The 23,028-nt window shown below is 40.4% G+C and overlaps 1 protein-coding gene across 1 annotated transcript in view; it reads left to right on the forward strand.

The window, feature by feature from the left end:
• NCAM2 (neural cell adhesion molecule 2) overlaps positions 1-23,028 on the forward strand; it is an 808,853-nt gene that overhangs the window by 341,452 nt on the left and 444,373 nt on the right. The window contains exon 8 of the mRNA XM_078658362.1: positions 7,469-7,656. Within this exon, the coding sequence (XP_078514488.1) occupies positions 7,469-7,656 (188 nt within the window). The remainder of the gene's footprint in view (positions 1-7,468; positions 7,657-23,028) is intronic.

A 23,028-nucleotide genomic window follows, 5' to 3' on the forward strand; every position in this document is an offset into this window, starting at 1 on the left:
TTTTGGGAATGGTTTGGGGCAATTTATACAATGTCTGAGAATAGTGAAAGCCATCTGAAGCACTTGTTAACAGGAGTTGTATAAAATGCTGTGGTAATCACAGACTCTATTTGCACAACAGAGACAGAGGAGGGATACAGACACCTATGAACATTAAATAAAGCAGATTGGGCATACATGGATGTAATCTAATGAAGACTCGAGTGAAATGATGCATGTACTTTTCAGATGACCTTATGGAGACAGACTTCAATAGGGCATTTGCTCATTTGTAGAAGTTAATGCCATACCGTTTATAAAATGTATTTGTGATGTAATGTGGTAAACAGAACTAGATGTATGATAACATGAATATTGTTTGTGTACAGAGCACATTGGACCACTTGAAAGTAGTTTCAGGCATCTTCGGGCCTAGAGGACAGATCTGCGTAATACTAATCTGGGCATTTCAAGGTAGTAACAATATGATGCATGTTTTATGTAACTCATGCTACTAAGGGATTTTGTCAAGCTCTGCAGCAACTTGCCTTCGCGGTGGCCCCAAATTTATAAAAAGCCTGCTCTATTCCATATTAGATTAACTAAAAGGTGCAATAGCAGCAGCTTGTGCATACTTCCTGGTATCTAAACAAATCGATCACAATTCAGTGTAACAGAAATAATAGTTGATCAAAAACAGAACCCCCCCTTTGCTCCAGACACTACTGATGGAGTGTAATTCTTCATTAGCAATAATATAATGCATTCATTAACAAAGTGCATTTTACAATGTATATTTGCCATATAATTTGTAGTAGATAACCACACTCCGGTATGAAAAGCAACAAACAGGTTTACTTGTTGTAATGAATTAGGTTAGCAAAATATTAATCCCATTTTGAATGTCGACTTTACATGTTTAATAGCTAGGAGACCTGCTCACATAGTTTTGTGCTTGTTTTGCACAGTATGTGTTCACTTTCTTTCTTCCTACAGCAGATGCTGTGTTTTTCTAGAAGCCTTCTGTTACCTACTGAACAGGAATTTGTTGTGTATTAGTGACTGATAGTGAGGTTCTCACTGGGAGGGGAGAAGATGCCAGGAAGTGCAACTGGTGGGAAGAGCTGTCTGAACTTAGATTCTTTCCAGTATAACAACTCAAGCACGTAGTCTTGTTTTCCCCAAAGTCGTTTCATTTTTTTCATTTCATAAACTTTATTCAATTTGAAAATAAATCACAAAAGCAAACAAATAACAATTCATTCAATAAAATATATCACAAGATATATTACTATTATTCTTACTTGGCATACAAGGTATAACCATAATAGGTGCTGCACATAGAACAGTTACTCACACCGCAAAAAGAACTATAGGAGGGTTGCCACATGCATGACTAAAATTTTTTTATGTACAATCGATCTTCCTCCTAGATCACTGCCTATAAATACTAATCCTTTCCCATATAAGACACATTAGAGAAAAGGTTAAAGCTAGAGGCATGAATAATCTACTATAACCGTTAACCCTAAATTGTAGGAGGGCATGGACAAAATGCCTCTGGACTTCAGTCCCCCCTCGTGGTTCTTAGCTTTAAAGTAGCTCTTAAAAAGTTGGACACACAAAAAAGTGTAAAAACATCTGACAACTATTTTAAAAACAATAATGGTATGCGTGCTTGCCTAAATCTAGCTTTTCTTATCAGGCCCTTCAAAAACATTTTTGTAGGGTAGGCGTCATACGGGCATGGAAGAACTAGTTGCAGCGTATCGTGTGGAGACCTATTGTCACAGCCACAGGGCCCTCTCTCTTCTGGGTTCATAATAAAAGCAGCCGGTACCGCCAATAACTGATTAATAAAATGTAATCTAAAACACGTAATTAAAAGTCTATCATGTGAACTCATCAATAGTGTTAAATATGGTTCTATACCCTGGATTGTTTTAACTATACTGTGGTCTCTCACCGTGTGTTTAGCGAGTTCAGTGGCTACGCGTTGTGTCATGGTAAACTTCATATACAAATCTTTAATGGCAGCCATGTCCTGAGTTACTATTTTGTCCAGTTTAGTGAATAAGTCTGAATGCCCTAAATAGAAAAAGAATCCCTGACATATTTTATCCTGGGAAATTTCAACGCATGGTCTAGGGAAAGAGAATCCTGGCTTACCAGCCTTGTCAGACCCGCCCCTGCATTTGTCCAAACCTTCAGCCAACATAGAAGGGACTTGACTACTACCAGGACAGAAATATAATTGATCCCCATGTCTTCATAAACACTTAATGCCAGGGTACTATGGGGGACCTTCAATAGACCCCTCAGATATTTATTCTCTTCCCTTTGCAAATAATTAACCTTGGCGAATCCCGACACCTCGCTTCCATATAAAACCTTTGAGCAACAGATTGAATTGCATACATTTAAAATCATGCCTGGAGTCCAAAATCTTAACCTTCATGCAAAATTTGCAATGGAACCTGTGGATCTAGTCAGGGCCAAACACTTCTCCTCCGGTAAATGTTTAAAATTTAAATGACCGTCGAAATACATGCCCAAATATGCGAAGGTTGGAACTTTGCCTAGGTTGTGAGAGCCTATGGTGTAATTATAGGATTTACTTGGCTTCTTCCCCATTTCCATGACATACTATTTTAAAAGATTGGGGGACATGCATCAGGTTTTCCATTAACTTCACAAAACCATTAATTAAAAGTTGCAAGCCATTTGGGGTGCGGGCAAGGAGCACCGGGTCATCTGCGTAGAGCAGGGCCGGAACCGCTCTTGCATCTATTCTCAGCGGGTCTGCTTTAATGACGCTCAAGGTGGAATCTAGGCCGTTAATTTATAAAGTAAACAGAAAAGGTGCTAGTATGCTTCCTTGTCCGACCCTACTTGTGCATATAAAAAAGTATGTTACCTTCCCTTGCTGTGTGTATCTAACAGCAGCTGTAGTATTGGAGTGTAGTGATTGAAGAATGTTTATTAACGCCGGGTCCAACCCCAAGTTTACCCATGATTACCCACAATTTGCGACGGTTCATGTGGTCAAAGGCCGCAGTGAGGTCCATAAAGCCTAGGTATAACGCCCCTGACTTGGCTACTGTGTATTTTGCAGTAATGAGATACAGGTTAATGCATTGGTCTATGGTGGATTTCCCTGGGCGGAACCCATGTTGGGCATCTGTAATAATGTGTTTATCCTCTGCCCAATCCATCAACCTGTTTAAAATCACCCGCCCCAAGACCTTCGCTGAAACATCTATCAAGGATATGGGGCGATAACTGTGTGGACTGTCCCTGTCGCCATTCTTAAAGATTGGCACAATGATGGCAGAGGACCAAGATGCTAACATTGCTTAAGTTATTGCAGCATTCAATACCCTGGTTAAGAGTGGGGCCCAGACCTCCTTGTTACTGCGAAGGAGGTCTGGTGGGATCCCATCTGGTCCCAGTGCCTTGTTCCTGATCCAGCCCTCAATTTCTAGACTCACTTTATCCAAAGAGAGGATCACAAAATTAGTATTTGATATTGGTATTCGGGTCTGTGACTCGACCAGTCTATGTGAGTGGTTATACAATCCCTGCAAGTGTAGCTGCCATTCATCTGGGAGAATATTATTGGTTAACCCCGGCTTGTTCGAATCCATAAATCATGGGTTATTAATCACTCTCCAAAAGCGGACAGAGTCTTTCAATTCTGCCGCCTTGGTAAGCTCCACCCAGGCTGAGCGCTGGAGTTGGCCTTTTCGGCCTTTGACTGCTTGCTTATAACTTATACGGCAAGCCGCCACCCGCTCCCTGTCCCTTGGTGTCTGCTTAAGTGCTGCTTTTAACTTTCTTAAAGCCTGTTAGCATTGACTATCAAACCGCTTAGGAGCGCCCCCACTGGGCACATGTGTTGCGGACTTCAGCAAGTTATCCACCAGATTTGCAATATTCCTAAAGGCCTCTATTAACTCTACCGTTTCCACGCCTGAATCTAAACATTTCAGTATTTCCTGGTAACCCTTGTCAAATAAGGAAATATTAAAAGCGACAGTGTCTATCTAGGCCCATCTCAGCCTTCTGCTTTGGTTGTCATCTCAATCGAAGAGCCCCCTACCCGGCTATTTAATACTTGCAGCTGCGACTGGACAGCAAGCACTAAAGTGAGTGGTTTATGATCACTGTACGTGCTGTGTTGAATATTAAAATTGGATACATCTCTTTTTAGTAAAGGGTAAACAAAAATAAAATCAATAAACAAGTGACAACCTCTCCCTTTGAATGTAGGATGAACTGGTCTGCCCTTATTGTTAGCAATCATGTCCAACTCGTGGGTTAGCCCAAGGGAGTATAAGAGACCAGTTAATTCTCGCTCGCCTGGTTATGCTCCAGATGTGATCCCTTCCTTAGTGGGCAGGATGAGCAGTCTCCCTGGGCCACCCTCAAGTATGGACACAGATGGCAGTTAAGTATGGGGACAAATGGCACTCAAAGTCTGAAGAATATCAGAGTATACTTTCCCACAGAGCTTGAAGGATAATGATTGGTGCACAATTGTTATAACACTCTGAAATGTTAGAACTAGTGGGTTTTTTTAAATATTATAATAGCGTATGTTTCTTAGACTAGTTAGATGCAAACCCCGGGGTTGCTTGCTGACTTGGAACTGAGAAGGATCTTCTCAACTCGGTTACTCTCCACTGCTTCAGTGCAAAGGCTTCATGCCTAAGCATTACAATTCTCTCATCAGAAACCCTCATTAAGTTTTCTGAAGCTGACACTGTATCTTAATTGCCTGACTAAATGGCCTTTCCTGATTTATCCTTACTTAATTTAGATTAGCGGATTCCTTTATAAAACCCACATGTTGCATATTCTGCATTCTATTTGCAATTTTTGTAATGTTCAGTTTTACCTTATTTTAAAATATCGACTTCTAGATCATTTGAATCTGTAATAATAATGAATAATAATCTAATTCTTAATGAACTAGTACCTTGGATTAATACATCCCCTTAATCGCACTGCTCTTCTCTTTGTAGTTTCCTCTGAAGTTCCTGTTGGTCTACACTATCTATGGAAATGAATTTAAATGAAAGCTCATTACCCACTCTCCTCGTCGAGTAACAAAGGCCCATACAACCAATGGCGGGGCTTCTATGATGATTATACCCAGCCTTTGTAATACAAGAATTCCTGCTCTGGCACCACCATGCTAGAAAAAGATATAAAATATATTTCTAAATAGGGTGGGGCAAAGCAGATTGTCCTTTTGGTTGATGGATGCTGACAGACGAATCTTTGACTTGAGGCCTTATTCCATAAAGGTTTGGAGGTCTGTACCTATCTTAGGATAAAAATCCTAAATTAACTATACAGTATAATAGATAGTTATAATTTAGATAGGAATTAAACTAATACATTAGGCATGTGTAATGAAATATGATTGGGATGTATTTAGGGATCTCCCTTTTATTCATTTTTACACTTATTTTCTATTAGAACATTGGAATGTTGGGAGCTCCATTGAAAACAATGGAGTGCTCCGGGCTTATAATCGCTGGTATAAGCCTGGAGCTCCGACATTCCAATGCTTCTTTGTTCACAGCTCTGGCTGTGAACAAAGGCTTCAGGGAACCTGAGGGGATTCCAATCCCCTCTCGCTCCCATAAGGCTTTGTTCTTTTTTGTTAGAACATTCTGCCCTCTAGTAGCTGGGCTATACCGGCTATTAAAGTCCTTCTCCCTTGATGGCCTTCGGCTCGGGGCCTTTAACGCTGAAGAGGGCCTTTAATAGCCGGTATAGCCCTCTACGGCGGGCTATAAGGCTATAATAATCATCACAACAAATATTATATTACGAGTAGGATAATAGCTCATAATTCATGCTCATCCGTTGTAAAAAAAACAGTACTTGAGTGGTTACTGGTTTTAGGGTTTGGCACTGGATTTTGCAGTTTTACATGTAGATTATAAATATTCTGAAAGGTTTATCTGACTCTGAATGGCCTTCATCTCATGAGCATGAGATGGGTGAGAGATACATACTAGTTTTCCTTCTGTCTGAAAGAGTTGTCCTTTTTTCTTCAGGTCCTTAGGAAGTCCACTGAGTGTTACTCTAATAATCTGGTGTATCATGATACTTTCATGCGATTGCGAAGTGGAGAAGTGTGGCTCACTGGTTAGAGGCGGCAGACCCGTAAGCAGAGAACGGCCCGGGACCAGGGTTCGATTCCCGACGCGGCAGGGTCGTGGACCAGGGTCAGCGGACTCGATAATTCTCGCCTCGGTGCCTACTCTAGTCAGAAACCACACTCTGCAACTCTGGGCATCAGCTTGCCTCATCTTCACAACGGCCCCCCCAGACCGCCGGGGATGCTTGGTCGCACCTTAGAGATACCCATCAGGGACCATCTTTCAGGGTGAGCCAGGACGGGTTCCCCAGCGGTCGAAGCGTGGAGATACTCCTCCGGGAGTCGATTCCTAGCGCTATATAAACCCGCAATTAAATTAAATTAATTAATTAAATTAAATTAATTAAATTAAATTGCAGATTCAAACTGATTAATCAGTCAAATATTCTGTAACCAAATATACTTGAAAACTGCTGCCCTAAATTAGATGCATGGACAGGTGTAAATATACTTGGCATAGACTGATGCTTTTTTTTTTACATGGGATGGTAGTGATCCCCCATCCAACACTTTAAATATTTGGCTCCTCTGGGCTTGGCTTGGCACCAAGTTGTTGGGGCAGGCCTAGGCACCCAAAGATAACATTGATCTCAAGATGTAATCACTTTTATTGATCATGGCTAAGAAACACATTGTGATATGACAGCTGTCTCCAAAGGCTCCCTTAATGGAATCCTAACCTATGGATATTTATAGAGGGCAATGTCTGAAGTGATCCATGTGCGTGAGGATGGAAATGTTGAAAAGGTAAGAGGGCATTGGGCCAATTGGTTATTTCACATAACAAATGCGCTCTTATCATCAGACTACAGGCCATTCAGAACTGAGAGATGTTAGCTTTCAAAATTATCAATTTGTGCTATTCATATTTTGAGTCTTTAAATGCCTCACCTCCCAAAGTGATGCACATAAGTGATACGTTCTCATTATTGAAATAAAGTAAAGACAATATTTTGGGGGTTTCCAGTTGACTCTTGAAAGAAATGACAGTAAACCAAGTTTATTCAAAATACAGAAGTAAAATCAACCGTTGGCATTTTTCAGACAATATTCTTGGCATGATATAATTGATGGCAGTAGATGGAAGGTGCTCATGTTTTTATTTTCAGTTATATTTGCATTTTTAATAAAAATCGGTGCTTAGAACAGCGAACCATAATTTCGGAATGGGCATCTCCAGTGTGACATTATTGCAAAAAGGACTCAAGTCGGAATGTTATGGTGTTGACTAATACATCGGAATGTGAATATGTCAGGGTGGCTTTTCAGTCCAAGCGTTTGAAGTCACAAACTTGTTTCTTTTTCTTTCAGATGCACCAAAGTTTGTCTCAAATCAAACAACGTATTATTCTTGGGAAGGAAATCCAATTAACATCAGCTGTGATGTGGCATCTAATCCGCCAGCATCAATTTCGTGGAAGCGAGGAAAATTAGCATTACCAGCAAATAATTCCACCAACAAAAAAACCTATGGCCTTGAAACTAAAATGCTATTAGAGGTAAGATTAAAATGCGATGTGGAAATCTAAAAGTGCGCATTTTTGGCTCACTGGTTGAGGTCATTTCATTAAACTTTCTGTGCTGCAGAAAGCCATGATTCATGTTGAACTACTGGGTTAGAACAAAAAACAATTATTCAGTTTATCTCAAGAGCAGAAAGAGAATCACGTGAAAAATTCAAAGTGTCATGTTTGCTCAACACCACTTTGGATTCCAATGCATATTTTATGTGAACCCAGGTATGTTTACAATGTACAGAGCATTGCTACCAAGCTCTCAGATTCTGCAATGTTCCAAGAGTCACCTGTGAGTAGCACATATCAGCAAACCCTGCATGATTTAGAGGGTGTTAGCAAAACTGGAATATTCGTTCCAGACATTTATTCCTAAGGCACTTGGAGCATGATATTCAAAGGTGTGGTTGCAGACCCTTTCATTCACAAAATTACAGTGTCCGCGAACTCTGTAAGGCTTTCCTTAAAGTGCAAAAGTACGTTTAGGGTCAGAAAACTCTAACTCATGGACTTTTACAATACGTACCGAATCACAAAAATGAGGGGGCATACAAGAGGCATCTCTCCACCCTCCAGAGGTTACATACCATTGAGGAGTTACCAACCGCAACTTTTGGTTGAAACTGATGCGTAAATGGCAAGATGGTTCCTTGAGGAACTTTCCCTTCAAGAATCATGTCCAGAGGACCACTGCCTGCTCCCCTGATTGCTTCCCAACATGATTCTATTTTTTTTTAAAGCAGCACACAAGGCTTTCAACTGACATCGGTAGATAAAAAAAATCTCATTTAGGAAAGCAAATGCAGAAACGGAAGTCTGTTGTTCCTTGAAGGTCTCTATTCATGCACTGGCACAGGGGGATGCAAATTGTGGTCTGCCTATTTAATCTTCAATAGTGCGGCTGATTTGTGATACGACCTAGTAGTATATAGGTTACATCACAAATTGCATTTCCATCCGCAAACCAGCTGTTGAGTTGATTGAAGACCCCAGGTTGGCGAATGAGAATGATACATCAGGCCCTTTATCCATGATCACAGCTCGGATGCTAATCCTGCATGGATCCCAAACACGCAAACCTTGAATGTACCTTAGGTGCAAGATGCTTTTTCTTGCAAGATTTCTAGCAGGGAAAACCTGACACATGCATGTGATAGGCAAGCAGAATACATTTCCTTTTTTTTAAACAGCCCAGAAAGGTAGGAGTTGATTTGCATTCTATCCCCCACTGCAAGGACAGAAACTCTAAATCTGCGCTATGTGTGCACCTGAGGCAGTATCATGATGAGCTGCGCTAGCTGTCTTTGAGGTGTCCAAAGTCTATATAACTCTGAATTTCATCAAGTTAATGCATGAAAACACTGAATACAGCATGTCGCTTGTTCTATTTAATGTCCACACATTAACTGTGAGAAAGTTCAACCTCTGTGTATATACTTCAGATACCTTAATGGCAGGAAAACAAAAGCTCGGCTCTGCACTGCCAGAGCAGCGCATAATGGTAGGGCTCCAGACTCTAATGATAGGGCTCCTGTTACATGCAGAGCCCCACACAAACTGTACTTAGGTTTTGCACTCAGGCTAGCACTCGGAGTGTGATGGGCCTAAGTGTTCCAACAGCTGCATTTAATCTCAAACCTATGTTTTCTCGTGCCTCTGGAGTCGGTACTTTTTAAGTAAATGTATATAATTTACTTTTCAATACTCCTACCTTCGATGTTTACACCGTTCACCTTCTACAGATGTAAGGCACACACACATACACAAACATTTTTGTGAGGCAGATTTCTGCCACTTCTTTGAAGGCCATGTTTCAAATATCACCTTTCCTAGCACGTCTATATTTTGTATTTTATTTTTATTCTCTAATTATGTCTCCTATTTGATTCAAAATCTCAAGCGAAACAGCAGGGTGATTTAGTAAGAGGAATGAAATACATTTTTATATGGAACATATTTCTACAGTACAATGAGAACCATTAGTAAAGTAAAAGAACTGTATTATTATTATTACACCTATTTTTGTAGTAGTAGCATTACATTAACAATAGCACAATATCCTTGGTCAGACAGATCAATGCTAGTAGTTAGTAATGGTGATAGTCTGTAGTGCCAACATTTGTCATGGTATCACAGCTGAGTCCTGTCCTTGCTGATATGAATAAAATGTAATTCAAATTCTTTTTTGTGGATATGGTGGTATTCAAATCCTCATAAAGAATATTACAGGTACTCAGAAAGCAGCAGCTGTTATGTAAGCAGATGCACATTCCTGGTTTGTTCAAATGTTCTGTCTAGGGGATGTGCTAGCTTTCAATCTTAGAGCATGTGCTAGAGTGAGTGAAGCTCTGAAACACAGAAGGCAAATGTAAACTTCCGGTTAGTAATTCACTGAGGACAGAGCCTGTAGCAGCCTCTGAAAGTTGTGCGTGGGTAGAAAAAAGCTAGCGCCATCTATATTGGCCTTTGGGGCCCTTTACCATGCCCATTTGCCTGGTCAGAAACTTTGGGTTCAACTCCAATACATGTTCAGAAGGTTTAGATCTTGGAAACATTATGTTTACCAACCGCAACTTGTTGACAATCAAACCACTCAACTCGTAGCCATCAATGGAGATAATCAAAACCGCCAGGAGAACATTTTAAGAGAAATGCTGTATCAAACGATGGACTACCACATCTTCAAGCCACTCACAGTTCACAGCATTCAGAAGCATTCGCCATCATTGCCTGTACTGCCCAATAAAGCTTGGTTTTCATTGATCTCCCCCTCAGGCCTCTGATTCTTCTTTCGTGGAGGGATGTCACGCCATATTTTCTGCACCAGCCAGGGGTGCAGTCCAGATGGCCCTGCTGCGTCAAGCAACACGGAATATCACTGGCAAACCATCGCTGTTCTGTAGCGACTGTATGACTCGGGGTACCGAGAGGCCCGGTGTCAGCCACTTATTCCAGGACGGCTCAGGCGGAGTGAGGCATTGTACCTCCATCAGGACGCTGTGCTGCTGTATGGCTGGCCCTGCCGAAATGCTTACCTGGAATGAAGGGCAGCAGCAGCTCAAGGGGGCCCAAGGAAGGCCCTGTGGACCTTGGCAGTTCCTTCGGTATCACTTCACCTCCCACCGGCACATTCCTGACAAGTCTGGTGTAATTCGACACAAATCCTCCATACCGCCGACCCAGATGCATCAACACATTGCATCCTGGGAGTTGGAGTTCGCGCATTTACCGCGGCAGCCAACAGGTGAGCTGTTACAGCACGGAGGAGGAGCTTGCAGGTTAAAACAGAAAGAGATGCAGGACTGGGACATTGGGATGAAGAATAATCCGCAATGCAGGGCGCTGAGGAAGGCTCTATGCCGAAATGCATTCGCCATCATTGCCTGTACTGCCCAATAAAGCTTGGTTTTCCTTGAACTCTCCTCAGGCCTCTGATCCTTCTTTCGTGGATGTCACCGCCGCCTCCTTTGTTTGAAAATAATAATTCGTGGGTCTGGGTCCGACCCCTGGGCTGGCACACGCTGCTGAGCGCTCTCATCGAGCTAATGGGATCACATTTTTGTTCATTTATTTATATATATATATATATACATAAATATATATATATATATATATATAATATATATATATATATATATATATATATATATATATATATATTACCTACTGGCGGTCGCCAGTAGGTATATATAGTTAGGATTTTTTCTCTATGGGTTTTTTGAAAATTCTATGTCTAATAACTTTGGCGTTTGTGGACGGAATCGGCTGAAATTTTCAGGAAAATGGCACATTTTGTTTCTGAGCAGCCCTTGAAAATTTGGGGGGGGTTCGTCCAGTGGGGGCCGAGAAAAAAGGGGGGTCCCAAAACGTGTTTTTAACATTGAGTTTTCCATAGGGCGGTTGGCCTCACTTTTAGCCCGAACGGCTGAATGGATTTGCACGAAACTTGGCAAAATTGTAGGGACTGGTAGCCCGATGTGCCTTTTGTAGGTCTCAATATATGTGCTCCAGTGGATTTTGAGAAATTAACGTTTAAAAAAAGATATATATCTGTAACAGCGGACCGGTTAGCGCTCTGGTTCGCGGACTTTTCGCGCAACGGAGCTTTGTGAAGCGAAGCTGATTGGTTCTCCGGCGTCTGTCAACATTCCAAACAGTCCGTAGCGGCCGCCATCTTGTCTCTCGGTAGGATCGAGAGACAAGAGGAGGTCAAAACAAAGGGGGAAATAACTATAAGGGGGCATAGTAGATCCTCGCTGACCCCCTAGGTTTGATGTGGAGGTTTTAAAAGGGCCCCGCGGGGCAAAAAAAAATAATAAAAATAATAATTGAACGGCTGAATGGATTTGCACGAAACTTGGTAAAATATTAGGGACTGGTAGCCCGATGTGCCTTTGCTAGGTCTCAATATATGTGCTCCAGTGGATTTTGAGAAATTAACGTTCAAAAAAAGATATATATCTGTAACAGCGCTCCGCTTCGCGTAACGGAGGTTTGCGAAGCTGATTGGTCATTCTGTCACTGGGCTATAGTTGGGCTACATCTGGCTGATATTTGGGCTACATTTGTTTTTTTGTGTGTCTGGCGGCCATCTTTGGGCTACATTGGGCTACATTGGGCTTCATTGGGCTACATTCGGCTAATTAGCAAATAGCTCATCGCAAACTAGGAATGGTAAAGAATCGCTATTTATTCCTTAAAGTTCGCTATTTAGGAAATGCAAATAACTTTTATGATACATATGGCGGTTCATCTCTAACAAGATAAGAAGCATAGGGATAGATTTATGATGACTGGCGCATCACCAGGGATGTGTTAGTCATTCTGTGCCGCTGTTCCGTCACCTATGGTGTGCTGCATTTACAATGCGGCGCATCATGGGGCAAAAACAGCACAGATGCGTGATGTATCTGTGCCGTAAAGGTGGCGCATTGCTGGAGTTGTATCGCAAGTGTGATGAAGCTCCAGCAAGGGTCGGGGGTGCCCCTGTCGCAGGGTTTCTGTTCTCACACAGAACTGTGGACAGAGGATTGGAACCTCGGCGAATTAGGGTGTCCCAAAACTCACGTTAGTAATCAAAAACTATTTAGCAAGCTAGGTACAGTGTCACATTGGATATAACAAACTCTCAATGTTTAGACAATCCAGAATATGAACTTATAGTACCTCAGGATACGTGGAACTCATGAACAGTCGGTCGTTATATATTTCTTAGAAACCAGAACATGGAGTTAAGAAGAACACATGTGTATTTGAAATGTTTATTTACTAATGCCGTCTTCTCAGGCGTAGTACCTTAGATAATAAAAGTACACATATTATCAGTAGCAAAATTACCAGCATAGTTACTAGTACATAAAAAGTGAATGGTGATAGTATGTTAACATGCTGTAAATGAATAAGAGTTAGCAACACTTATAAGCAGCCGCGGGCCGTGGAGGGAGTTACGGTGAGGCAGGGAGGCGGGGAGGGGGAGAAGCAGGGTGGAGAATACAAGTACACATATTATCAGTAGCAAAATTACCAGCATAGTTACTAGTACATAAAAAGCGAATGGTGACAGTATGTTAACATGCTGTAAATGAATAAGAGTTAGCAACACTTATAAGCAGCCGCGGGCCGTGGAGGGAGTTACGGTGGGGCAGGGAGGCGGGGAGGGGGAGGGGCAAGGTAGAGAGGGCTCCACCCTGCTTCTCCCCCTCCCCGCCTCCCTGCCCCATCGTAACTCCCTCCACGGCCCGCGGCTGCTTATATCTCACCCTCCCTAATACACATATTATATTATTTGCTAAGAAGGTCTCTTTGTGTTGGTTTAGGGCGTGTCCATACTTTAGTGTCTTAGATTTGAAGGATTCACATCAGCATACACCAGCTCTCTCTTCATGTGAACCGCATCAACTGTTGTGTATGTGTGTTCGGCAAAGCAATATAAAACCCGCCTCATGCCCAGAATTGGCAGAAGTTGCACTTATGTTATGAGTATGAAGTCGTGGAGATCAGACCTCATAACAATTCTGTATCGTGTTGTTCTTGAAACTTTAGCACTCGCTGTACAGATATAGTTTAACAAGTAAAGCAGATAGTAGACCAATAACATATTATTCTCATGTAAACCACGATGAACTACTAGGTGGAAAGCTAAAGCAACAACTAAGTGTCGTGTGCAGAAGTTGCAAAAAAGGAAAAATGGCGTTTAAACCGGTAATGAGCCCATGCTAACTTAACACGGTGTAAAGATATCCAGGACCTAGATGACACCTCCTCATGATCCGGAAACGAACTGAATAAGATAATAGAAGTGCCATCTCATGAGAGCAGATTGCAAGTTTATATGTGGACGGTCAGCAAGGTAAAGCATTAAAAACTAGGAAAATTCAATGCTAAAGAAAAATAAAACAGCCAAGTACTTTATCGAGTCTTAAGCCAATAGGCAAGGTAAATAATAAAAACTTGACAAATAAGTCAATGAATTGTCAATGAAATGCTAGTACTCAGCATATCAAACATGAAAAAGGTCTATGACATAACTGTGTATGCAAAATAAGCTGCAACAGCCTCCAATAGGAAGTCACCGTCTTCATCCGAAAACAGTTCAGCCATCCAATTTAAAAGCGGAAAAGAACATACGTGCTCTCCCAGCACCGGATCCTCTATCACCATCAGAGGACAGCTCGGTGGGTTTTCAAGAAAGCTGTGTTCCAAGAAAGACTGTGCTGCCGCCAGTAAATTCCAGGGACCAAGTAGTCCATGCATCAATGCCACAGCCATAATCCTTTCGCCAGGACAAATCAACTCGTGAGTAATGATAGGAGTCATCAGCTGATTAAAGTCGACGTCAGGAGAAACCGGTCCGCAGAGACACAAATCAATGGCCCAATCGCAATCACAGGTCAGGCAGTGAAATACAGGCTGGACACAGGTGAAGTAGGAGAACCGAAAAGATAATCCATATGCCGTGCTTAATATCGCCAACGGCATTGTGCCATAATATTCTAGCATGCGATTGCGGAACAGTGTCAGCAGCTGCAGGGTCGGAGGTTGCATAGGAGGGACATCCATATTTAAAAATGTAAAAAAGCACAAGAGCGTCCGCTGGTAATGCAAGTAAAAATGCAATCCACGAACCAGAGTGGAGAAAATGGAATGAAAGGGAGCAGGGATGACTCCAAAGATTTTCTCAAATGAAGTCACGAGACCACTGGTAACAACTTTAAAAAAGTGTGCCAGGGATTTTGTGGAGGATGCGTTAAAGATAGTCGGAAACATGTTGCTGAAATTGAAAGGCAAACCTGTGTACGGGTGTTCGCTATGTGAAGTACGAAAGTTTCACGGGCCGAACTCAAGGCCACCTCTCTCTGAGACAAAAGAGCTCTTATTCTTGTCATGCCGTTGAAACGTGTCCCAAGGTTGGTATTTGTGGCCAGATTGAAAACTCCCTATGTTCATGTGTGGGAGGAAATAGAACATTTCTGCAGCAAATAACCCGTTCACTTACTGTTACGATAAAAGGAATACTTTTTAATTAACTCAGAACAATCTTCATTATTGAGCATCAAATAACTACCATTTTCCAACAACTTGAACGTGGGGATGATAGCAGGAACTGGCGTGCCTTGCAACACGCAAGCCATAATTGGTCGGTGTTTGTTGCATGAATCGTGTAACTGTATGTGCCTACACATTAGTGAATGATCTGGCGTCTCAGTGCATTCCTCTCCATTCAGATAAACTTCTTGATCATCTTTGAAACATCTGTATGTGTATGGAAGCGACCAGACCTCATGAACAAAAGCACTACCTAAAGGTTCATAAAGACCTATTGGTATATATTTCATACAATTTGAAAACTTATATAAAGCAAAAGGCAGCGTTATTAAACCGTGGATAAGGCATGTTGCCAAAAAACCCGCAATCCTCTGCTGATGATGTCACTGAGCATGTCATGAATGATGTAATATGTGACATCATCAGTAGTGGATTATGGGTAATAGTATCTCTAGTTTACTCCCCTATAGCTGTCTTTCTTTTAACATAAGTGTGTGTTTCCTTCCCTTATACTTACTGTTTTTGGTTCGCTTCCAGTTCGCGTACCAGCGAGCGAACTAGGAAGCGAACTAAGAGAAATAGAGGTTGGCACAGTTCCAAATATTGTACCAATTTTTTAATAACGGGGAGGTAGTTCTGAAAAGAACTTTTTTTTTTATTTTTCTGAACATTTTTTTACTGTTTTTGAATTTTTCGGAACAGTTTTATATTTTTTGGGGGTTTTCTTGGAGGGGGCAATGAAAACGATTCATTGTAAAGGGCTCAACAGGAGCAACAAAACAAAAAAAAGAAGTATTTATTATTTTGGGCGTTTCGGACAAACTTGCATATGATAGTCAATAGCTCTGTTGATCAGAGTGATGCTTCTTTCTCCGTAGGAAATGAATCCATCGCAAAATACGCAGGTGTGTTTTACTTCACCAAATCTCATTTGTATATTTGGCACCATCTCCCTGCCCTCTGGTCCCGTTACTTCCGGTACAACAGATCTTCTGGCCATAATAGGGAGATTATCTAGGTCGTTCCGAAACTGTGCAGCACTGTAGTTGTTAGGATGCCACCTAGTCATATGGCGATGCATTGTGTAGTTTCCGAAACTGTATTTTTTGTCGGTCCCTCTGGACAGTCTATCTTGACATATAAGGCAAGTTACGTATCTTGCATTTACTTTTTTCTGACCTTTGGGAATTTTAAAAAATTGCCAAATGAAGTTTTCTTTCCGGTGAGACGTCTTGGGCTGCTCAGGCAAAAACTGCCTCTCTTCGTGCTCGTCCTCCTGTTCCTCTTCTTCTTCTTCTTGTTGAATTACAACTTGAGCAGGTGGTCCACTCTTCCTTGGATGTGGTGGAGGTGGTGGGGAAGCACCAGCTGAAGCTACTAAAGAAGCCATTGCTCAGTGATCACAAAGGGTCTTTCTCTCACAATGATGAAAGTCAGAGTGAGGAAAGAAGGAGGGATTTTCATCATTTGGGAAAAACAAGAGTTCTCAACCAATCAAAAGTGTTCATTTTAGATTATATGACCTAGTGTTACATCATTAGGAAACCAAAAGTGAAATGAACCAATGAAAAGTGTTATTACCAAGTCACATGACTTGCTGTGTTTACGTTAAGCGCTTTGCAGGGCCTCCCGGTTTGCTTCCAGAAACCTGCGCTTTGGCACTCGCTTCGCGTACCAGTTTGCTAACGTAGCACGTCATATGACGTATCAAGCGACAACGTGGAACGTCATGCGGACGGGAGGCGTCACGATGTTGTTTTCTAACGCGGCACTTGCGGTAAAGAAACGTTTACCGGCTCGCGGTCTATTTCGCGGCATCAAGGTCAGCTAACGGGAAGCTTCCCGATTCGCGAAGCGGGAACGAAGAAAAAAAAATATTTTAAAAAAAAATTATTCATAAACATATAAAATATATTTTTGGATTTAAAGAAGAATACATTTTACAGCTACAGATATTAGCTGTTAAAAAACCAATGAAATTCACAGAAAAAACCATAGGTTATAGACCATATATAGTTAGGAATTAGCATTTACAAAACCTTGAAAATTCACTGAAAAAACCATAGGTTATAGACCATATATAGTTAGGAAATAGCATTTAGAAAACCTTATTTTACTCACACAAAACCATTGAAATTCCATATATAGTTAGTTGCACTAACTATATATCGCGCACCTGCAATCCACTGCTGATGATGTCACATATTACATCATTCATGACATGGTCAGTGACATCACTGATGACATCACTGATGACATCTCAAATGACATCACTGATGACATCACTGATGACAACATCCAGTGACTGTATGCTTCTGTAAAGTTAAAATATGTCTTACATATTGAAGAATGAGTGGATGTATAAGTGTCTGGATGAAGGATTTAGTAGGTGCATGACTGACTGTATAAGTGAGTGATTAAATGTGTCTCACTGAGTGCATGGGTTAGTGACTAAACTGTTTTAAATTGTGCATCATTGTGTCTGTTGTTTTGTAATCTGATGCATGTGTTGATCATTAGCTATATGACTAACTATATGGGTTATTGATTAGTTGCCCAAGTATTTGTATGGGAGACTGAGTGTGTGTGTGGGTGTCTGGGAGGTGTATGACTCTGTGCATAGATGTGTGAGCAGTTGATTCACTAGATGTATGGGTTCAAAAGTGCATGTGGAAACATCTGTATGGGCGGTTGACTGTGTGCATGAGTGTATTGGTGAGTGAATGGATATCTCAGTGCTACATGTCAAAGTAAGTACATATGTAAAACACAGTACATGTGATAGTTGACATATATAAATAACTGTGCATAAGAGCCAGTGAATGTGTGAGTGGCTGTATGGATTATTGTGAACTTGTATCAGGGATTGTATAACAGAGTAAATATGTGTTATTATATGTTCCAATAAGTAAGGTGTGTATAACTATATAGTTGAGGAAATCGAGGTGTGATTGATTCTTTGCAAGACTGACTAGGTGTGTGAGTAACTCCATGGATGAGTGACAGTCTGTGAGTGTCTGTTTACACTGAGTGTATCTAAGGTTATATTAGAGTCTGAAGAGGTTCATTGTATCATCACATGAATGATGTCATCAGTGATGTGATCAGTAATGTCAAATGAGATGTCATCAGTGATGTCATCAGTGATGTCATTTGAGATGTCATCAGTGATGTCATCAGTGATGTCACTGACCATGTCATGAATGATGTAATATGTGACATCATCAGCAGTGGATTGCAGGTGCGCGATATATAGTTAGTGCAACTAACTATATATGGAATTTCAATGGTTTTGTGTGAGTAAAATAAGGTTTTCTAAATGCTATTTCCTAACTATATATGGTCTATAACCTATGGTTTTTTCAGTGAATATATATATAGATATATATTTTCACTGAAAAAAACATAGGTTTCACCCATGTTATAGTTAGCTGGACATTTCTCCCATACAAAACCATTGAAATTCCCCCGTTATAGTTAGTTCAGCTAACTATAACTCACGCGCCCACAATTCACTGCTGATGACATAACATATTACATCACTCATCACATGGTCAGTGACATCACTGATGACATAACTGATGACATATCAAATTACATCACAGATGACATCATCCTTGTGAAAAAGTGGCAGACCTCCTCTCACCCTAATATAACCTTTGATACACACATTCAAAAATAAATACTAAAGTTTTAAAAAAAATGGAGATACCAATACCAGTTACAACAACCTGTTCAGTAGTTCCAACATCTACATCCACATCCACTTATCCACCAACAGTTCTATATAGTCACTTAAACATGTACTCACTCATCATATGTACCCATACACCTATACATCCTGTTACACACCGATACTCACACACATACTCACACATGCAAATAAATCCATTTGTTTGCAAATACAGCTAAACACACACCACTACACTTACTTTTACAGAAATGTACACATACTTACTCTCTTAAACAATCAGTTATAGCAACACATACTTATTTATACAGGAACTTGTTCAATCTGTCACTGTCATATATCCTTACTTATATACATCAATACTCACATATACTAGTTTAAAACATATGCACTTACTCATAAAGACACTATTGAGGCAGTCATTCACTCACTAGCACACCCATACACACATTCCTCCACCCGTACAGTCCTGCACACATGCTGTCTATAAAACACATACAAACAGTGAGTCAGTCATTCATGCATCTGTGCCCTAAGTAATACCCGCCACCAAACCATACAGACACTCATTCTGATACTCAAAAAACCAACTAATAACCCATATAGACACTCGTGTAGCTACTCACCAACCCATGCAGCCACTTATACACAAAGTGAGACACTGATACAGATATTTACATATGTAAACATTACTCGCTAATACATGTATTCACTAAGATACACTTAAGAAGTCAGTTATACAATGAAATTTACAAAAAAACATCCATTTAGACACTTATTTACCCATTTATTCTTCCATCGACCTTTAGATATACATATATAAAAACATTTATTTTTCAGAAAGACACACATTCAGTGAATGATGTCATCAGTGATGTCACTTACCATGTAATGAGTGATGTAATATGTGACGTCATCAGCAGTGCAATGCGGGCGCGCGAGTTATAGTTAGCTGAACTAACTATAATGGGGCAATTTCAATGGTCGGGTATGAGAGAAATGTCCAGCTAACTATAACATGGGTGAAACCTATGGTTTTTTCAGTGAATTTGAAAGGTCTTTTAAATGCTAATTCCTAACTATAACGTGGCTGAAACCTATGTTTTTTTCAGTGAATATATACATACAATAAAATCGATTTATTCCAGTAAATTGTTGTGGAAGAGATGAACCAGTTAACAAAAAAAAAAGGATATGAAAAAGGGTCATGGAATCTCACGCCAACAGAACAAAAAGCATTGAAAGATCTAAGAGAGAATCAACAATTGTGATAAAGGTGGCGGATAAAGGCGGAAATATTGTCATACAAAATCGAGAACAATATATTTCCGAGGCCTATCGACAATTCAAGAAACAAAAGCATTACCAAAGGTTAGAAACCAACCCCATGGAACGCTGGACCAAAAAGTATCATTCCCAACTACTAACCTGGAAGGAAAAAGGTCTTATTAACTTTGAAGAATATATGTATTTAAAGGTAGAAAATCCAATAACAGCAACAATATATTTTCTGCCAAAAGTGCATAAGTCTCTCTTTGAACCGCCGGGCAGGCCCATAGTCAGCTCTATGGGCTCTTTACTTGAGAAGACCTCCGACTATGTAGATGTGTTCTTAATGGAATATGTGAAATTTCTCCCATCATATCTCAAGGATACAACGGCCTTCCTCAAAAGAGTGAAAGACATCAATTGGAATAATAATCAAACCATGGTAACGATAGATGTCAACTTGTTGTATACATCAATTCTTCATCAAAATGGTCTTTCAGCTGTAATCAAATTTTTGGACACAAGATCATTGAGTTTCCTAGAACATTCTGATATGCTTATGGAAATGTTGAATTACTGTCTCACACACATTATTTTCCTCTTCAATGGGGATATCTATCTCCAGAAACAGGGGACGGCAATGGGGACATCATTTGCCCCAACCTACGCAAATCTTTTCATGGCGGTATGGGAGGAAGGCATACTACAGAGCAGGCACAAGTCAAACATCAAAACCTGGATGAGGTATATCAATGACTTATTCATCACATGGGAAGGAGACTCATCTGTCTGGAAGAATTCATCATTGACATGGACCGAAATGATCAAAATGTAACATTCACATCCATGAGTAGCAAAACACGAGTGACATACTTGGATGTAGAGGTTTTTATAAAAGATCAACAGCTCTGTATCAAAATACATAGAAAACCGACTGCCACTAACAGTATCCACCACGCCAACAGCGGACACCCGGAACATCTAAAGTGGAGCATCCCGTACGGAGAGATGCTCCGCATCAAAAGGAATTGCTCTGAAATCAGTGACATTGAGCAAAACATTGAACACAAGGGTCTGAGATTTCTGGCTAGGGAATATCCCATGGAAGTCATTGAAAGTGCGAAGATTAAAACAACAGGAAGAGTGAGATCAGAACTGTTGGAAACATCTGAACGAGTGGAAGAGGAGGGCGTAACTCGCATCATCATGGATTTCAATTCGGAAAATAAAAGTCTAAGAAACATCATAAAGAAAAATTGTAACATCTTGATGCTTGACGAAACATTAAAAAGAACATTACCAATAACTCCTGAAATAACATATGGGAAGACAGCCTTGTTGGGTGATATCCTTACACACAGTCATCTAGCAACTAGCAATCCAAAAAATGAGAAAGGCAAAACATCATGGCTTACAACACCTAGCTATTGGAAATGTTCAAAATGTAAAGCCTGTGAACATGAATGCAACACTCAATCTTACCAACTACAAAATGGAAGAAGGGAAAATATTGCTGATCATATAACCTGTGAATCCAAGTATATGTTCTACAATGTCCATGTCAAAAATTTTACGGCGGGAGTACAATCAACAAACTGAAACTACGTATTTTACAGCATCTAAGAGCATCTAAGAACCAAGATCTTTCTTACCCAATGGCAAAGCACTTTCTGGAAAAACATTCAAGTAATAACCAAGAATTGAAGTCCTTCGGTGCTAAATTGGTAAAATCCAATGAAAGAGGAGGGGAACTTTGGACTTAAGAAGAGCCGAATCAAGGTTCATTTTAGCACTTGGAACGGAAAACCCCTTTGGGCACAACTTGGATACTGAATAACATGTTCATTTGTGAGAACAGAGATGTCATCGATAACTATCTGGGGGTTCACCAATTGGACAGCAGGTGACAAGTATATGAATCCCTTTCTTTGGGGAGAGAACAAGCAAGAGTACATTAGAGTACTTTATGATGAGAGAAAGACTAATAAATAAGCATATGCAGATGGGAGAGAAAAAGTAAAAGAAAAAAATAAGAAAATGATCGAGAGTAATTAAAACATCATGTAAAAATCCTGAGATAATAGATAGATCTATGATTCAATGAGTGGGTGTCTAGAAAATACTATTGGTGTGTCAATGGTTTGAGGCAGAACACTTTTTATTTTACAGTGAGTGAAAAATATTATACAAGTGTGTGATGAGGTGTATTTCATTGTCACATGGATGATGTCATCAGTGATGTCATCAGTGATGTAATTTGAGATGTCATTAGTGATGTCATCAGTGATGTCACTGACCATGTCATGAATGATGTAATATGTGACATCATCAGCAGTGGATTGCGGGCGCGCAAAGTTATAGTGAGTACAACTAACTATAACGGGGGAATTTCAAAGGTTTTGTATGAGTAAAATGACCAGCTAACTATAACTGGTGTGAAATCTATGGTTTTACAGTGAATTTGAAAGGTTTTTTAAATGGTAATTCCTAACTATAACGTGGCTGAAACCTATGGTTTTTTCAGTGAATTTCACTGGTTTTGTAAATGATAATCTTTAAATGTATTAATTGTTATATTTTTTATACTGATTTACTACATTATTTTAAATTATTTAGTTTTAGATATTTTATTTTTTAAATCACATTACATATTTTTAATATAAATTGAAAAAAAATGTTTTTACATCTCTCTGCAACGCAGCCCCCCTGCGCGTTTGCAGAGGGGGAACTAATTCCCCTTGCATACTGGGGGTCCCTGGGGGCCAACTAGCCCACCAAGAACCTCCAGTATGCACCAGGGGGCTGCATTGCAGAGCGGTATAATGAGGCCACACCCTTTTTTACACCTCTCT

Source organism: Lissotriton helveticus, chromosome 8 (assembly GCF_964261635.1).
Source record: "Lissotriton helveticus chromosome 8, aLisHel1.1, whole genome shotgun sequence".
NCBI classification, from domain to species: Eukaryota; Metazoa; Chordata; class Amphibia; order Caudata; family Salamandridae; genus Lissotriton; species Lissotriton helveticus.